This window comes from Trachymyrmex cornetzi, unplaced genomic scaffold (assembly GCF_001594075.2).
Source record: "Trachymyrmex cornetzi isolate Tcor2-1 unplaced genomic scaffold, Tcor1.1 scaffold449, whole genome shotgun sequence".
In the NCBI taxonomy this organism is placed as follows: Eukaryota; Metazoa; Arthropoda; class Insecta; order Hymenoptera; family Formicidae; genus Trachymyrmex; species Trachymyrmex cornetzi.
Genome location: NW_017299278.1, coordinates 53340 through 67609, shown reverse-complemented (window position 1 = coordinate 67609; position 14270 = coordinate 53340). Strand labels below are relative to the sequence as shown.

At 32.1% G+C, this 14270-nt stretch overlaps 1 protein-coding gene across 1 annotated transcript in view; it reads right to left on the bottom strand.

Annotated features, from left to right (window-relative positions):
* LOC108764698 (neuroligin-3) overlaps positions 1-14270 on the bottom strand; it is a 134516-nt gene that overhangs the window by 98325 nt on the left and 21921 nt on the right. Inside the window, exon 5 of the mRNA XM_018513042.1 lies at positions 9925-10079. Coding sequence (XP_018368544.1) covers positions 9925-10079 — 155 coding nt within the window. The remainder of the gene's footprint in view (positions 1-9924; positions 10080-14270) is intronic.

Here is a 14270-nt window from a genome sequence, read left to right as displayed (position 1 = left end):
ATCGGTAACTAGTAACGGTAACTTGTTACTTTTCCTACTCGGTAACGAGTAACTGTAACTTGTTACTTTTAAAAAGTAACTTTCCATTCCCTGGTAAAATTTGGCAATGCTGCAATAGATTTTATATTAAAATAGAAAAAAAAAAGTTAAAAACTTACATTTTTTCAACTCGTAGAGCTGTCACCTAATCTGTCACCTGACGAGATGGTTGCTTTTGCCTACAAATCGATTGCCTACAGTATGTTTTGCCTACATCATTTTTGCCTATAATTCGATTGCCTACAGCTCGATTGCCTACATGCGCTTTTGCGCACAAATAAAAATTTTAGAAAAGGAGTTACTTTTGCCTACATGTACTATTGCCTACATGTACTATTGCCTACATGTACTATTGCCTACAGCTCGATTACCTACATCTCGTAAGCAATCGAACTGTAGGCAATAATACATGTAGGCAATCGAACTGTAGGCAAAAGTGATGTAGGCAAAAGATACTGTAGGTAATAGATTTGTAGGCAACCGGGATCCCCCCTCACCTGACGTAGGTGTTTCCTCAATACAAAAAAGTTTTATAGTTCATATGAACCAAACAACAGTGTAGCATTAAGCGTATTACGTGCACAAACAATACTGAGTTTATGAAACTAAGATTAAAAACTTAAAAAGAAAGATTTATATCGATCTGCAAATAATGTGTAAACGCTGAGCGAAGACTCGGAATGATAAACAAAGCAATAATCGTGTCTAGCAGTAGGTGTTTGATCTTTCAAGAGATGGCGTTGCAATATGTTAGATAAGGACAGATGAATGCGTTTAAGTGAGACACAACGATTTATAATAAGTATAATAAATGAAAGAAAGATGTCACTACTATCAAATTTGGAATTTAAAAACGTCAAAAATGCTAGTTTTCGGTAATACAGGCGGCACCAGCATCCCCTTAAATAGTTATTGTAATGACGAAATCTTGCTACTTGGGATATTAATCTTGGATATAATGTTTTAATATTGGTGGTAATAATCTAATCCAATTTTTATTTTTTGACAGAATCTAAGCCTATAGTGAATTTTTACTTGTGATAAAAACACATGCGACAGAAAGTAACTTTATCGTTTCGGGAAATACAATTTCGGAGAAACGCCGCTGTTCGTGGTGACATTCGATAAACTAACAACGTTGCAATTGGTTCTTTCTCGTTGGACGTTTCTCTATTAGTTTGTTTGAAAGTCTTTTCCTACAAAAACCCACTGGGAGACATTTTGTTCCACAAAACGTGTTATGTCTGGAAACGTCAAACTTTACTCGAAATCCAGAAACTTTTTCTCTTTGCTAAGGCATAGGCATCGTCGATATATCAAAGGTTTGACGGCTTCTAAGCAGGTTGTAATTCAGTTTATAACTAACTGAAAATAAAAGAATAAGAAAAGAACTTTTAAAGTAATATCAAATACATTTTGAATAAATTTTAATTTAAAATGAAACATGAGTTGTTAAAAGACGTAGAAAAATTCATCTAATAAAATATATTTTATTTTCTATAATATGACTAGTCACTGTAAACCTTTAAGATATGATAACATGAAAAATATAAATTAAATATAAATTAATCTACACTTGACACACCTTTTGTATTAAGAGAGACTTAATAAAAATATTTTTTTTAATTTCTCTTTAGTTATTAGTATATCTAGCTTTTTTTTTAATTATTATAAGTATATCATCTAAGTATATATAATATATCAATATACATTATTGAAGTATTGTATAAAATATATGAATGATAAAATGTTTTACTTCACTTAAAAGATATAAATGCGTTCCTTTTGCTTTATATCAAAATGTTTTACTTCTATAATTTTTGTGAAATTACCAACTCTCTTAAATTTATACTGTCAAATTGGATCGTTTTCATCTATAGTCACATTTATCAAAAGTTAATAGATTTAATAATTGGCACCGACACATTTTATGGACTTTGCAGATGATCGAAAGTATAATTCATATCTATGAAGAAAAGTGATGATCATTTGTCTTTTAAGGATTCAGTTATAACATCGAACAAGAGAATGATGATAACGCGTAAAATTGGGAATCGTTTTGCAAGGATTTTCTGACACCTGCAAATTTGCTTTTTACGCATACATGCATGTACACCCGGCGCCATCACTTCAGCGACCGATAAAATGTGCGATGGAACGCGGTTCCGAAGCGGAAACGGGTTTTTAATGTTTATTTTGAATCACATTTGCCGCGTTCATCGGCCGAAATGAGCATTTGAGCGATGATTTATAATCCGGGTCGACGCGCAGACGAAATCACCGGGTCGTTTTCATTGCTCACGCATTTTTTCAAACCGCTGAGAGCATCCTCCTGTCCACCTCGTCGTTATTTAACGTTTTAAAAGCAAACGAGGGACGCGGTGAAAAACGTTTGGTCGTTTTGAGATGCGCTCACGTGCGTTTAATCGCCGCAGATTTCTACGATCTTTTGTTTCCTGCACGTCTTCCTGGCAAAATTTGATTACGTTCTTTTTCATTTATATGCATAATCGTGACAATGCAGAAACCGGATTTATTCGAAAGGAAGATTCCGCGGTATGTTGCGGTTGAACTACATATTCCGGTTCTATGGATTTGCTAACATCCGTCGACTTAGTAGTAACTACGAACTAAACTAGGAACTCTGAGACGTCACGTATTAACCAATCGGATCGGTTGGTGGTGTCAACGCTTCTCCACTGTCATGTATAATACAATGCGAGTAATTTTGAGCTTCGAGTTCAGACGCGGTCACGTACACACAGGAATTACGTGAGACAAACTACATTGCTCCGTGCGTGATCGCGTGCAGGGTGTGCTTGCGCGTTGACGTTTATACGGAATGTCTTAGCAAGATGCTATGTTAGTAACGGAGAATTTCGAATCAATATATTTCTACTTTAACTTATATCCGTATTATCTTGTATTAATAAAATAATGGTATAGAAATGTATTAATGTTGACACATTTTAAAAATTTGTACAATTATCAACGTTCAACTTAAATTAATGTCTTTATCATTTATATAATAATACATATACAGAAAATACCTTTGTGAAACATTCGTTCTCTTACTTGAAAAGAGAACTTGAATTTTTAATACAATTAAAAATTTTTAATTTTCCAGAAAAGGAGAAAAATATTTTTCAGTATATAATTCTTAAAATACGCAACCACTTTATTTTTTATGACATTAGCTTATCATTTCATACTTTTAATTTTAATGGAGTAATGTACTTGTTCTTTGTACATTTCGTGTATATATGTATACGTATATGTGTGCGTATAATGTACACGAGGAAATTTCAGGTAAAAACCTTTATGAGTACGTTCGATATAGTATGTATGTATATATATATATATATATATATATAGTACGCGTCTGCCTGTTTCCGAATACACACCACGTGCGTGTCGATACACATTGTCCCAGACACACTCTCTTGCTGGAGTTAAGCCACGTGTGGGGGTCTACCTCGAAACTACGAAGTTATTGGCGACATATGCGAAAGTTCGTTTAACCCCTTGGTCCTTTCGATGAATATGCAAAAGCAACGTTGGAACGAGCCGACGATGTTCCAATGCTCGTCGTCGCTCCAAGCGACGTGAAATTCGCTTCGACGATGCATCACCGATTCAGGCAAGAGAGATCGATGTTCCAGGTCTTTTGAGTATGAACCGAATCAATAGTTAGGAATGTGGTATACGGGGAATACAAACTATCCCAGACATAATCGTATTTCACCACGCGATTAATGCATATTCTCGATGAAAAATATTCCACAAATATTTATATCAATCGATTTTATTCTTTGACTTTTAACTGCTGTTGTGTGACTTACAATTAGATTATATAATTGAAAATTACTAGATATTTATATCTTTAGGCTCTTAAAATAATGTAACTTAATGCAATATACGATAAGTCTTTCAGATTCCTAAAATAATAAAATATCTTTTTATGTTTAAGTTAAAATTAAATTTATTTCAATAAATTTACTTCTAAGTAGGTCCTTCTAGTTTATGTTTGACTTTGTATTAAAAAATAACGAGACAAACTTTCTAATCTAAAACTCAGGTCAATCAGCGCTGTTGAAAGTGTCAAAGACTATCCTCTAAAGGTATTACCTTTATTCTGGAAAAAATGCAGTCTCTCCTCTTTTCGCAAAAGAATGTTCGTGTGGTAGACAGGTTCCATTTCCTTGGTCTCCGAAGAGACGCAATGGCTCTCAAATAAGGACAAGGCCTTGAGAATTTTCACTGTGTAAAATATTTCTCACACCTTCATCGATATTCCATTTGCAGCCTCGAGAGTCACGTACACGCACACACGCGTATGTACGCACGTAAATACACGAGACTAACTCAATGTGATAAAACAACTATGTCTAGAGGCGATTCTGCAGGACCCTTCGTTCAATTTTTCTATAATCCTGAATAAGTTCTTAAAGTAGCAAACTTTAGATTGTATTGAACTTTATTATTATTGTGGTTTCAGATTTGAAATTATTAAATCATTATTGTATTTATTTAGATTTCAAAAATTTCGAACTTTTAAGATTAATAATTAAGAATATTTATGGAAAGGGGCGCTTCGAAGCACGAAATACCTTTACTTGTTTTATTTAAATACCTTTAAATTTTCAATTGTAAAAATTTTAATAGAAACTTATAACTCTTAGGGCCCCGGTTGTTCCACCTTTTGATAAATTTTACCTGTTAGGTAAATATGCCAATCCACGCATGTGATTGGGTAATTTTGCTACTTACCCGACAGGTAAAATTTACCAAAAGGTGGATCAACTGGGTCTTAATCATAATTAAATTCTATTAATTTGCATGGTTCATAAATTTGTACAATTAACACTAATCATGCTAATGATGTTGGTATTCTGTTATTTAGTTATTTTATATTTCAATAATTAATAATTTTTTAAAATTAAAATTAAACATAGCTCCAAAGATTAAATCTATAGAGGAATATAAAGCCACTGAGAGCCGACACAGTTGTACGTGTGTAGTCAAAAATAATGTATATGTCAAGCACCAATTACAAACGTTTCGACCATAGGATTAGGTCATCTTCAGTGTAACAATTATTCATCGGAATCAAAATTGATGCGTTGTAACACAATAAGGTAAATGCTGTCAATGAATCATCACTAGGCTGTTGTCCAAAATTAAGAACTTCATTATCGTTTGTTGTACTTAGCTGGATATATCCAAACAAGAATTCAGTCATTTAACTAAAATCGAGTTAATGTATGAAATTTATAAACTTTTAATCGTAGTCAAAGTATTAAAATTGATTGTATCAAATGGATAAAACTTACATTGTACTCAGCATAACAATGATCCGTTACAACGCGATGTAATTATAACAATGTCTTGAGAGCGTGTGAGAGGATGTTTCACATTACGCAGTGTTTATGAGTATGAAAGTTAAACGGAATAAATACCACCGCAATCTCGACGATACAAATTTATAACTTATAAAACATAGAAATAAATGAATACCAGCATAAGATCGACACACACACACACACACACACACACACACACACACACACACTTTACAAATTTATAATTTATAAAACAAGAACATATCCATTTTCTCTAAATTAAATCATTATATAGCGAATCCAACAATTCCGTATCACATTTTGCATATTAAGTCCATTTTTTTATTATATAAATCGCTCCCAAAATTAATTTTTTACCTAATCCTTGTTCTTTATCTAAAATTTTAATGTTATTCCAATCAAAATCATGATTGTGCTCAATTCTATATATGTTCTGTTATTACAGAGTGTTGTGAGATGTTCCTATTTATGTGATTCCGATATTCTTTAATACGTGTTTTCAATAACCGTTTCGTTTGGCCCACATAGGAAGTACATATCACAATTTTGACAATTAATTTTGTATACCACATTAGAATATAATAGTGACGGCAATTTGTCTTTTTGTGTTCTTATGAAAATGTATTAAGTTTATTAATTCCTACGTAAGCCAAACGAACTACTCTGTTATTTTTGAAAAATATCTTGAATTTCTCTGCTATTGAAGGCACGTAGGGTACAGTAAAGTATGTAATTAAATTGTTGTCAATTTTCTTTCGTTGTACGTTCTTGTTAAGTTGTTCGAATTTGGTGTGTAATCTTTTTCTAATGCTTTCAAAAATCAGTTTTAAAGGGTAACCGTTAGTATTTAATTAAATATTTAATAAGTAAAATATTAATAATGAACTTAAAGTTTTTCTCATAAAAAGTTGGATGTGATAATAATAATACCCTGTCTATAACCTGTCTCAAACCCATAATTGTCCACATTTTATGGCATCTTGGATGACACAAAAAATAGTTTAGATACCGTGCCGAAAACGAGAGTTTATGATACCAATCGTATATCAAATAATCATCCTTCTTTATTAAGGCTACATTTAGAAAATTCAAACTATTGCCGCCTCTCTCCATAGTAAAATTTAATCGAGGATGGTACTAATTAAACAGATTACTAAATAAATTATAAATATTTTCTTCATGTATTGACGGTGCAATGTCATCAACGTACCTCACATAGAAAACCAATGGTAAACTCTAAAGAACAGTTCTGTCTAGATCCTGCATAACAAGATCCGCTACTATCGGGAAAAGTGGAGACCCCATAGGAACACCCCAATGATTGGTTATAGAATTTTTCATTGAAGGTAAAAAATGTAGATTGGAGCACAAAGTTAATTGCTTTCATAAATTCCGTTTTAGGCAAAGAGATATTACTTTCTATATTCATCCAACGTTGTTCAATACTCTTTCAATAGTTAAGTTTACCAGTACATTGGTGAAAAGTGATATCACGTTAAGTGAAACAAATATCTGGTCTTGTTGTAATTTGGTATGAGTTAAGTCTTGAACTAATTGAAAGCTGTTTTTAACGTAATCAAAAAGTTTTTCCAGACAATGGTCTAAAATGCTATGTAAAAAAAAAAGCGAGATTGTGTAATCGACTACCTATGGAAGATATAATATTATGATACGTGGTAGATTGCCAGGTTTGTGAATTTTTGGCACCGCATATGTCCTCGGTAATATTGGATTCGTAAAATTGAGAAAATTATATGTAGAGTTAGATATAAAACCTTGTTGTTTTCATGTTTTTAACATTTTCTGTAATTCACATAATAATTTATTAATCGGATTACGATTTAAAATTGTGTAAGTGTTAGCGTCTTGTAATAATACTTCTATCTTATTAACATATTCTATTTTATCAATAACGATGACAGTGTTCCCCTTGTCTGCACGTGTTAGTATTATTTGTGGGTTGTCTTTTAAAAATTGTTTTGTAGTAGAAAATGAAGATAAAATGAGATCATCCTCTTTAATTCTCATACAAATTACATTTTTAATGTTTGACAGTAAGGGGAAAAACTTATTTCTAAACAAAGTTTTGTTGTTACCTTTTAATTTTTTAATAGATTATTCTCTATATGTTTAATATATTCGATGGTAATCGACTCGACATTGTAAGGAGGGAGACAAAAACCCTCTTTTAATTGTAATAACCCTTGGACTTCTGACGGAAAGTTGACGCTCGATAGATTTATAAACTATTTTTCATTAAGTTTCATAATATCGTACTCGCTTTGTTATATATGTCAATACTATCGTTACCTTGATTATCATTATTTTTATTAATAGTGCAAAAATATTTTATATTGTCATTATTAAAATAATTATCTGTATTCATTTCTAGACGAAGTAATTTTCTGTACAATCTTTTTCTCTCCGTCATATACAATATATCCAACAAGTAATGTTGAGAACGGAAAAAGTTACTATAAATATTGTATGGTAATTCTCTCTTAATATGGTTAGTAATATTGTGAATTTTATATCTTAACGCTCTATGTTGATTAAAAGCACCTGAGATTTCGAGGTTATATATAATTAAAGTAATTATTAGCCTATTTAACTTATTATTCGCGATCGTTTTAAACCTATGACTATGAAATTTTAGTTTAGAAATTTGTTTAATACATATATATTGCGGATGTAAACCCCGTGCTTTATAATTACGTAAGAATTCAATCTTAGAATACTGACATGCTCTTTATTAAGATTAATCCATAATTTCAACAATTTGGTTACATGTACGCCAAATATTAAATTAATAAAATTAAAAAATAAATAAAAATGTAAATATGAATCATTCTCGTAACACATATATTTAAAGCTGCGCCAAATATAACAATTAAAATTAAAATTAAACAAGGCTCCAAAGATTAAATCTAAAGGAATATAAAGCCACTGAGAGCTGACACAGTTGTACGTGTGTAGTCAAAAATAATGTATATGTCAATCACCAATTACAAACGTTTCGACCATAGGATTAGGTCATCTTCAGTGTAATAATTATTCAGTGTAATAATTTTTTATAACAAACGACTAAAAATGCAGGGCATATTATATCAGAGTAACAGATTGTCAATAAAAATAAAGTTTTGGCAAACAAACACGTTATTGATCGCAAAACTTGGACGAATTTATGTTTGCGCTTATGAATATTTCATATATATTTTTTGAATATTTACTAGCGTAGATTTTTCGGGACATTACTAATACGCATGATATGAGTGTATGTGTATTTGTTGAGGTGAAATATTTGTGGATTCCGATATTGCGCAAAAATGTATATAATATTGAAATCGTTATAAACGACAAGAACAATATTTCGTACACGAAATTTCTTCTCTAATCCTTCTAAATTTTTCTTCATCCCTTTCTCTTATACTTTATGTTCTATTAAAAGCTCTTTATTATCTCTTTATAATTAATCATATAGTATTTAACTGTAAAAGTATTTTCACACTTTAATTTGTTCACTAGACGTGACCATTTTTTTCTATCTGTAACGTTTATGACATATTCTCTCCCTCTTCCACACTTCAACGCGAACTTTCTGGTTCATTCATGAATATGGAAAATTAGATTTTTCGACGATTTTTTTTCCATCACAAATTGATTCCGCAAGTGGTGCGTGCAAGGTACGATTAATTCAAAGAAAAAAAGACGGATTTCAATAATGCTCGCAAGTGGAAATTAAAATTCGCTTTTAGAGTAAGTATAAACGTTCGGGTTGTTGGAAAAAATGCGAGATTGTTATGATGGCGAATAAAGTTGCCGTTTGGAACATGTGTGCAGTTACTGCACTATCAAATCACTAAAATCTCCAAACAAATATGTCTTTAGTTTCTAACCTTTTTCTTTAAGTTTTAAACCAACAAAGGAACTAATCGAAATGTTAAATTGTTGTGTCTGATTTTAATGAAACTTTTTACGCATATAGATTACATTAATAGAATTAATTCAAAAAATCAGTTCCGGGCAATAAACGGTTTTAAGATTTAAAATCATCCCTTATATGTAAAGCAGTTTTCAACTTTCATATCTCAAAAACTATTCAAGATATCTCAAAAAATGTTTTGATAAAGTTTTGATACGTTTTATATAATAAAATTACTTCTATTTATCTACATAGATTAATAACACAAAAAATAATTTTAAAAATATAAATTTTGAAAATTACTTTTTAAAAATATTATTGACTAAGATAAATAGAAGTAATTTTACTATAAAACTTTTGTGTAAAACGTTCTTCGAATAGTTTTTAAAATATAAGAGTTGAAAACTGATTTACATATAAATCGTGATTTCACCTCTTAAAATCATTTATTGACTGCAATTGATATTTTCTAATCTCATGTGTTTACGTAATCTATATGTATAAAAAGTTTCATTAAAATCAGAATTTTACACTTCGAGAGGTTCCCTTATAAGTTTTGCCGATTAGATTGTGTGATGGAATTTTATATAATCTACTTACCCAGTTTTCACAAAGTTCGCAAAATACTGCATGATACTCTCCGAGAGTGCCATTTCCAGTCTCGTGTAGTTTTTCGGAAAATGGCCAAATCCCTCCACCCACAATGGAGCCCCGAAGACGAATGGAAGCTCTTCGCCGTGCACCGAGCCCATCTTCTGTAAACAAAACAAGATTAAAGTTACGAGACTTTTACGTTCTTTATCGCCTACTTTATACATGTGTGCAAAATGCATCAAAATATAATGATAAAAACACTTTTCAATTTATGATACATAAATATTATATATAGTTTTAAAAGTTTGCGGAATAAATAGAGGCAGTTAATAATAGTTTAAGCGAAGAACGTACGGTGAAATTATTAATCGTGGTAGATTACGTGGCCAGTAGATAAAAATGGAAGCGCTTTCTCGGTCTGCTTTAATTGGACACAGCGTTGACTATAAATCAGAAATTTATCGCTTAATACCGCTGGGATTTAGAAATTGTCATCGTTGGTGCAAGCTTATCCGCAAGCTCGATCATCGCAGACACGTCAGATGCGATTCAATTTCTCCAACGTCTTCACCGGAGAATTACGTTCTGGCTAAAACGGTAAGGTCGACCGTCGCGTCGCGTCGATCTAAATTGGATAAAGCTCGGATTCGTAGATGAAGATTATAATTTGAATCATTAAAATATATTAATATATATATAGATCTTATAATCATTGAAATCAGGGATATAAAATACTGCATGTGATATAAATGATTATCCGTAAAATCTGTGATTGTAGGACATCTTCCAGATATCATAGACTCATCGATTTCAGAATCTAGAAATTTGGAGGAAATTTCCAGACTCCGGAATCGATTTCTGAGGCGCAAGTCCGCTGTGCCGAGGAAGCTATCTGTTCTAGCAAGCACTGAAATGGAATCGGCGATTCTAAGGCGATTACGTACGTACACGTCCTTGCCGAATGGCGCACGAAAGGGCATTTACCAAGTAGACGAGCTTAGTTCCGAATCGGTACTGCAACGAGTTAAGATGCTCCAATAGTACAGAGAAAGACATCAAGGGCGAGAGCGACAATGATAATCAAAGCAGGAGACAGAACGAGAGAATAAGGTTTACTCTCTTCTCAAAAGACAAATAATAATGTATATAATAAAATATAAATTTAAAAAAGTAGCCTAAAATAATAACAAATAAAAATATATGTATATATAAAGTGATACAAAGATTAATGCAATGAAAATAGAAAGTAATGAGATAATATAAAATAACAATGTAAATATATATAAAATGAAAAACAAAGGAAGAGAAAAGGAAAAAGAAGTATGAAGAAAGTAGATAAAATATGGAACGTAGAAACCTAAATCCAAAATGTCGGTGTTACGTATTCGTCACTGTCGGAACGAATCCAGAGCTTTATCGAAGTTGTTTCGCCAACTAGGTTCCGTCATTGTCGAGAACGTTGGCTAACCGGCAATGTACGACTGCTACTGATACCATTAATTTCATTAAGGTACATCCAGTATGCCCAGGAACTGAGGCGATCCGCTAGAAAGTGATCGATGCGTCGATTAAGACTGGAACTCGATCTTCCCCATGGTCAATTCGATTGTTCACATAAAGAATTCCTTCTTAATTGTTGAAAATGAACTTAGTATGATGAGATTGCCATAAAGGCATCTAAAATTGAATTACGGAGTATTCAATATTCCATCCGATAGTGATCAAGTGTAATGGCCACATCTTGTTCTGATTACTCGCGCATTTGTTGAGCTCGAGGTATAAATGGCGACTGCCCCAATCTTCTTTGAGAATGGATTTTCAGCGATTTGTCCGGCCTTTTCGCGTGACATAATAAATCGACGCCGATGACCTCCCGCGCTTGCGAAAAGCCCGAAAATTGGCGCGGGCGTGAAATTAAAACGAAAAAAGAAAGAAGCGAGTAGAAAGAGAATAGAGCGCGTTCACGTCGCGCTTTCAACCCTTTTTGGCACAGGTCTCGCGGCCGCCCCGTAACTTTTAGTTTTTATTCTGCAGTTCTTTTTTCGCTCCAATTTCGCTCCTCTTTTCGACCTGAGGTTCGTCCACCGTATACGCGCACGCTCAGCTGCCATAAAGTCGACTTCCGGCGTGTTTGGCATCGACAATCGCAGTTGCGAGTGCAATGACCGAACAATTTCAATTTAACGCCACAAATGGAAAACAAATTTTATGCATAAACGATGGAAAAACGATGTTGTTAGCAAAATTTCTTCCAATTATTTGTGAATTGTTCAAGTTTACCTTATGTCTAACATTGAAAAGATTACAGAAAATTCAACCTAACCGAGAAATGTTTGGCACAAATAAGTGAAGGCCATATTCGATCAAGGAGGGTCTTGATGACTAAAAATATTTTTGACGCAAAAATGTTTTCGTGTGAATCGTACAATTTCCAGTTCAATCAAATTGCGCTTCGGTTATTTATCAGTCCCGAAATACGGTCCTAAACTAAAGCTGGGATACATATTATCACAAATTTCATTGACAAACAATTTAATAATGTTTAAAACGGAATGATATTTTTAAAACGGAATGATATTTTTTTGCAATAAATTCTTTACAGTGTTTTAAGAATGCTTATTTTAGCATTAGTATATATATCATTAAATTACTTGCCAATTTAATTTGTGATATTACGTACTTTAGTTTTAATTTAGGACTGTGTTTGAAGAACACTGACAAATAATTAGCGCGTAGTTTAATTGAACTGGAAATTGTAAAAATTCGGCAAAAATGTTAGACACTAAAATCCTCTAACTGATTATGACTCTCTTCTTCGCTCACTTATGTTGATTGAAAAACGGGTATTGACTAACTCAAAAATGCTATCAATGACAGCTACCCAGTGAAAAATGACAATAAAATCGATGTTGAATCGACATCGATTCTATGTCGATTCCATTATTATTTCTCACTGGGTAATTTGTACTTAAAATAATTTATTATACAAAATAGCTTTCAACTTTTTTTATTAACAATTCGTTAAATTATGTTTGGCTAGTTAAATTGTATTAGTATTAAAGCTAAAAATACTTGAACATCTTTGCGTGTTTTTGTCTTTTCGTACAATTTCAAAAACCATAATGAAAACATTTTTGTTAAATAATGTGAATTTAGTAAAAACATAAAATATACCAGGACAGTGAGTGTTGCCGTTTTTACTGTCATACTTAGCTTTATCTAGCTCCAGTACTTTTGCTCGCTAGGAAAAAGCGAACTCACCTGTACAGTGTCACTTTTGACTCGGACATTGTTCTCTGCGGTAAAATTTCCGAGGACCTTACTGGATAATCCACAAGTGTCAAGAAACGTAAAAGAACTGGTTTAATGAACCGAAAAGAACGATCAAAATTATTTTGTCTTTTTCAAAAGAATAGCAGAAATTTATATGTAATCTTTAAAAGTTAAATTCTTTAAAGTTTCGAAGTTATCATTTGGTGGAATAAATTATTTAAATATATAAAATATAAGAAAATCTTCTCTTAAATGTACCTTAATTTTTATTAATCATAAAAACAACTTAAGTAAAATACAAATTAATAAACCATCTAAACTTGAAGTTATCTTATAAATATATATTTTCTTCATTAAAAAAAATAGTAACATTTTTTCAATGAATAAATTGAATGATAAAAATTTATTATTAACTATATGCTACTAAATTATAAAGATCTAAAACAAATCTAATAAATATAAAAGAATTATTAATCTTAAATCAGAATAAATAAATAAGCGTATATATAATTATTGTAAAAAAAGTTATAGTCTTATTCTAGAGAAGGCCATGGAAAGTTTCTTCAAACATACATTTTTGTAACTTCTGTTGTTTGTCATTCACGAATGTAAAGAACTATCGTCGAGTCCACTGCTGTCCTGACTTTTATAAAGATATTATTTTCTATCTCCGATTCTTCTTGGACAAAGAATAGAGAAAAAAGGAGGCATTGTCGATATAAGAGAAAATGCTTTGAGTTTTGCTGATCCACGCTACAACTTTAGCAGAGTAACCGTGAAACGGGGAAAAACAATTCCGCGAGAAGGGCCGACGCGACAAAGGCGAAAAGGGAGATCGGTTAAATGTCGAACGAGAGAAAGCGCTAGTTCTGCTGCTCTCCGTTATTAAAACTCCGCTTGCACGTAACGCTAACGATTCTTCGAAACACGGCATTTCCTTCTTTATTTTCTCGATCAATCGAGCAGAGAAAAATTTTTTATTATACAGGGTGGGGAAAAAGTATGGAAGCAAACAATTATTTCCGAAACTATTCATTTTTCGACAAAATGTCTTAGACATAATTTTTATGGTATGAAAA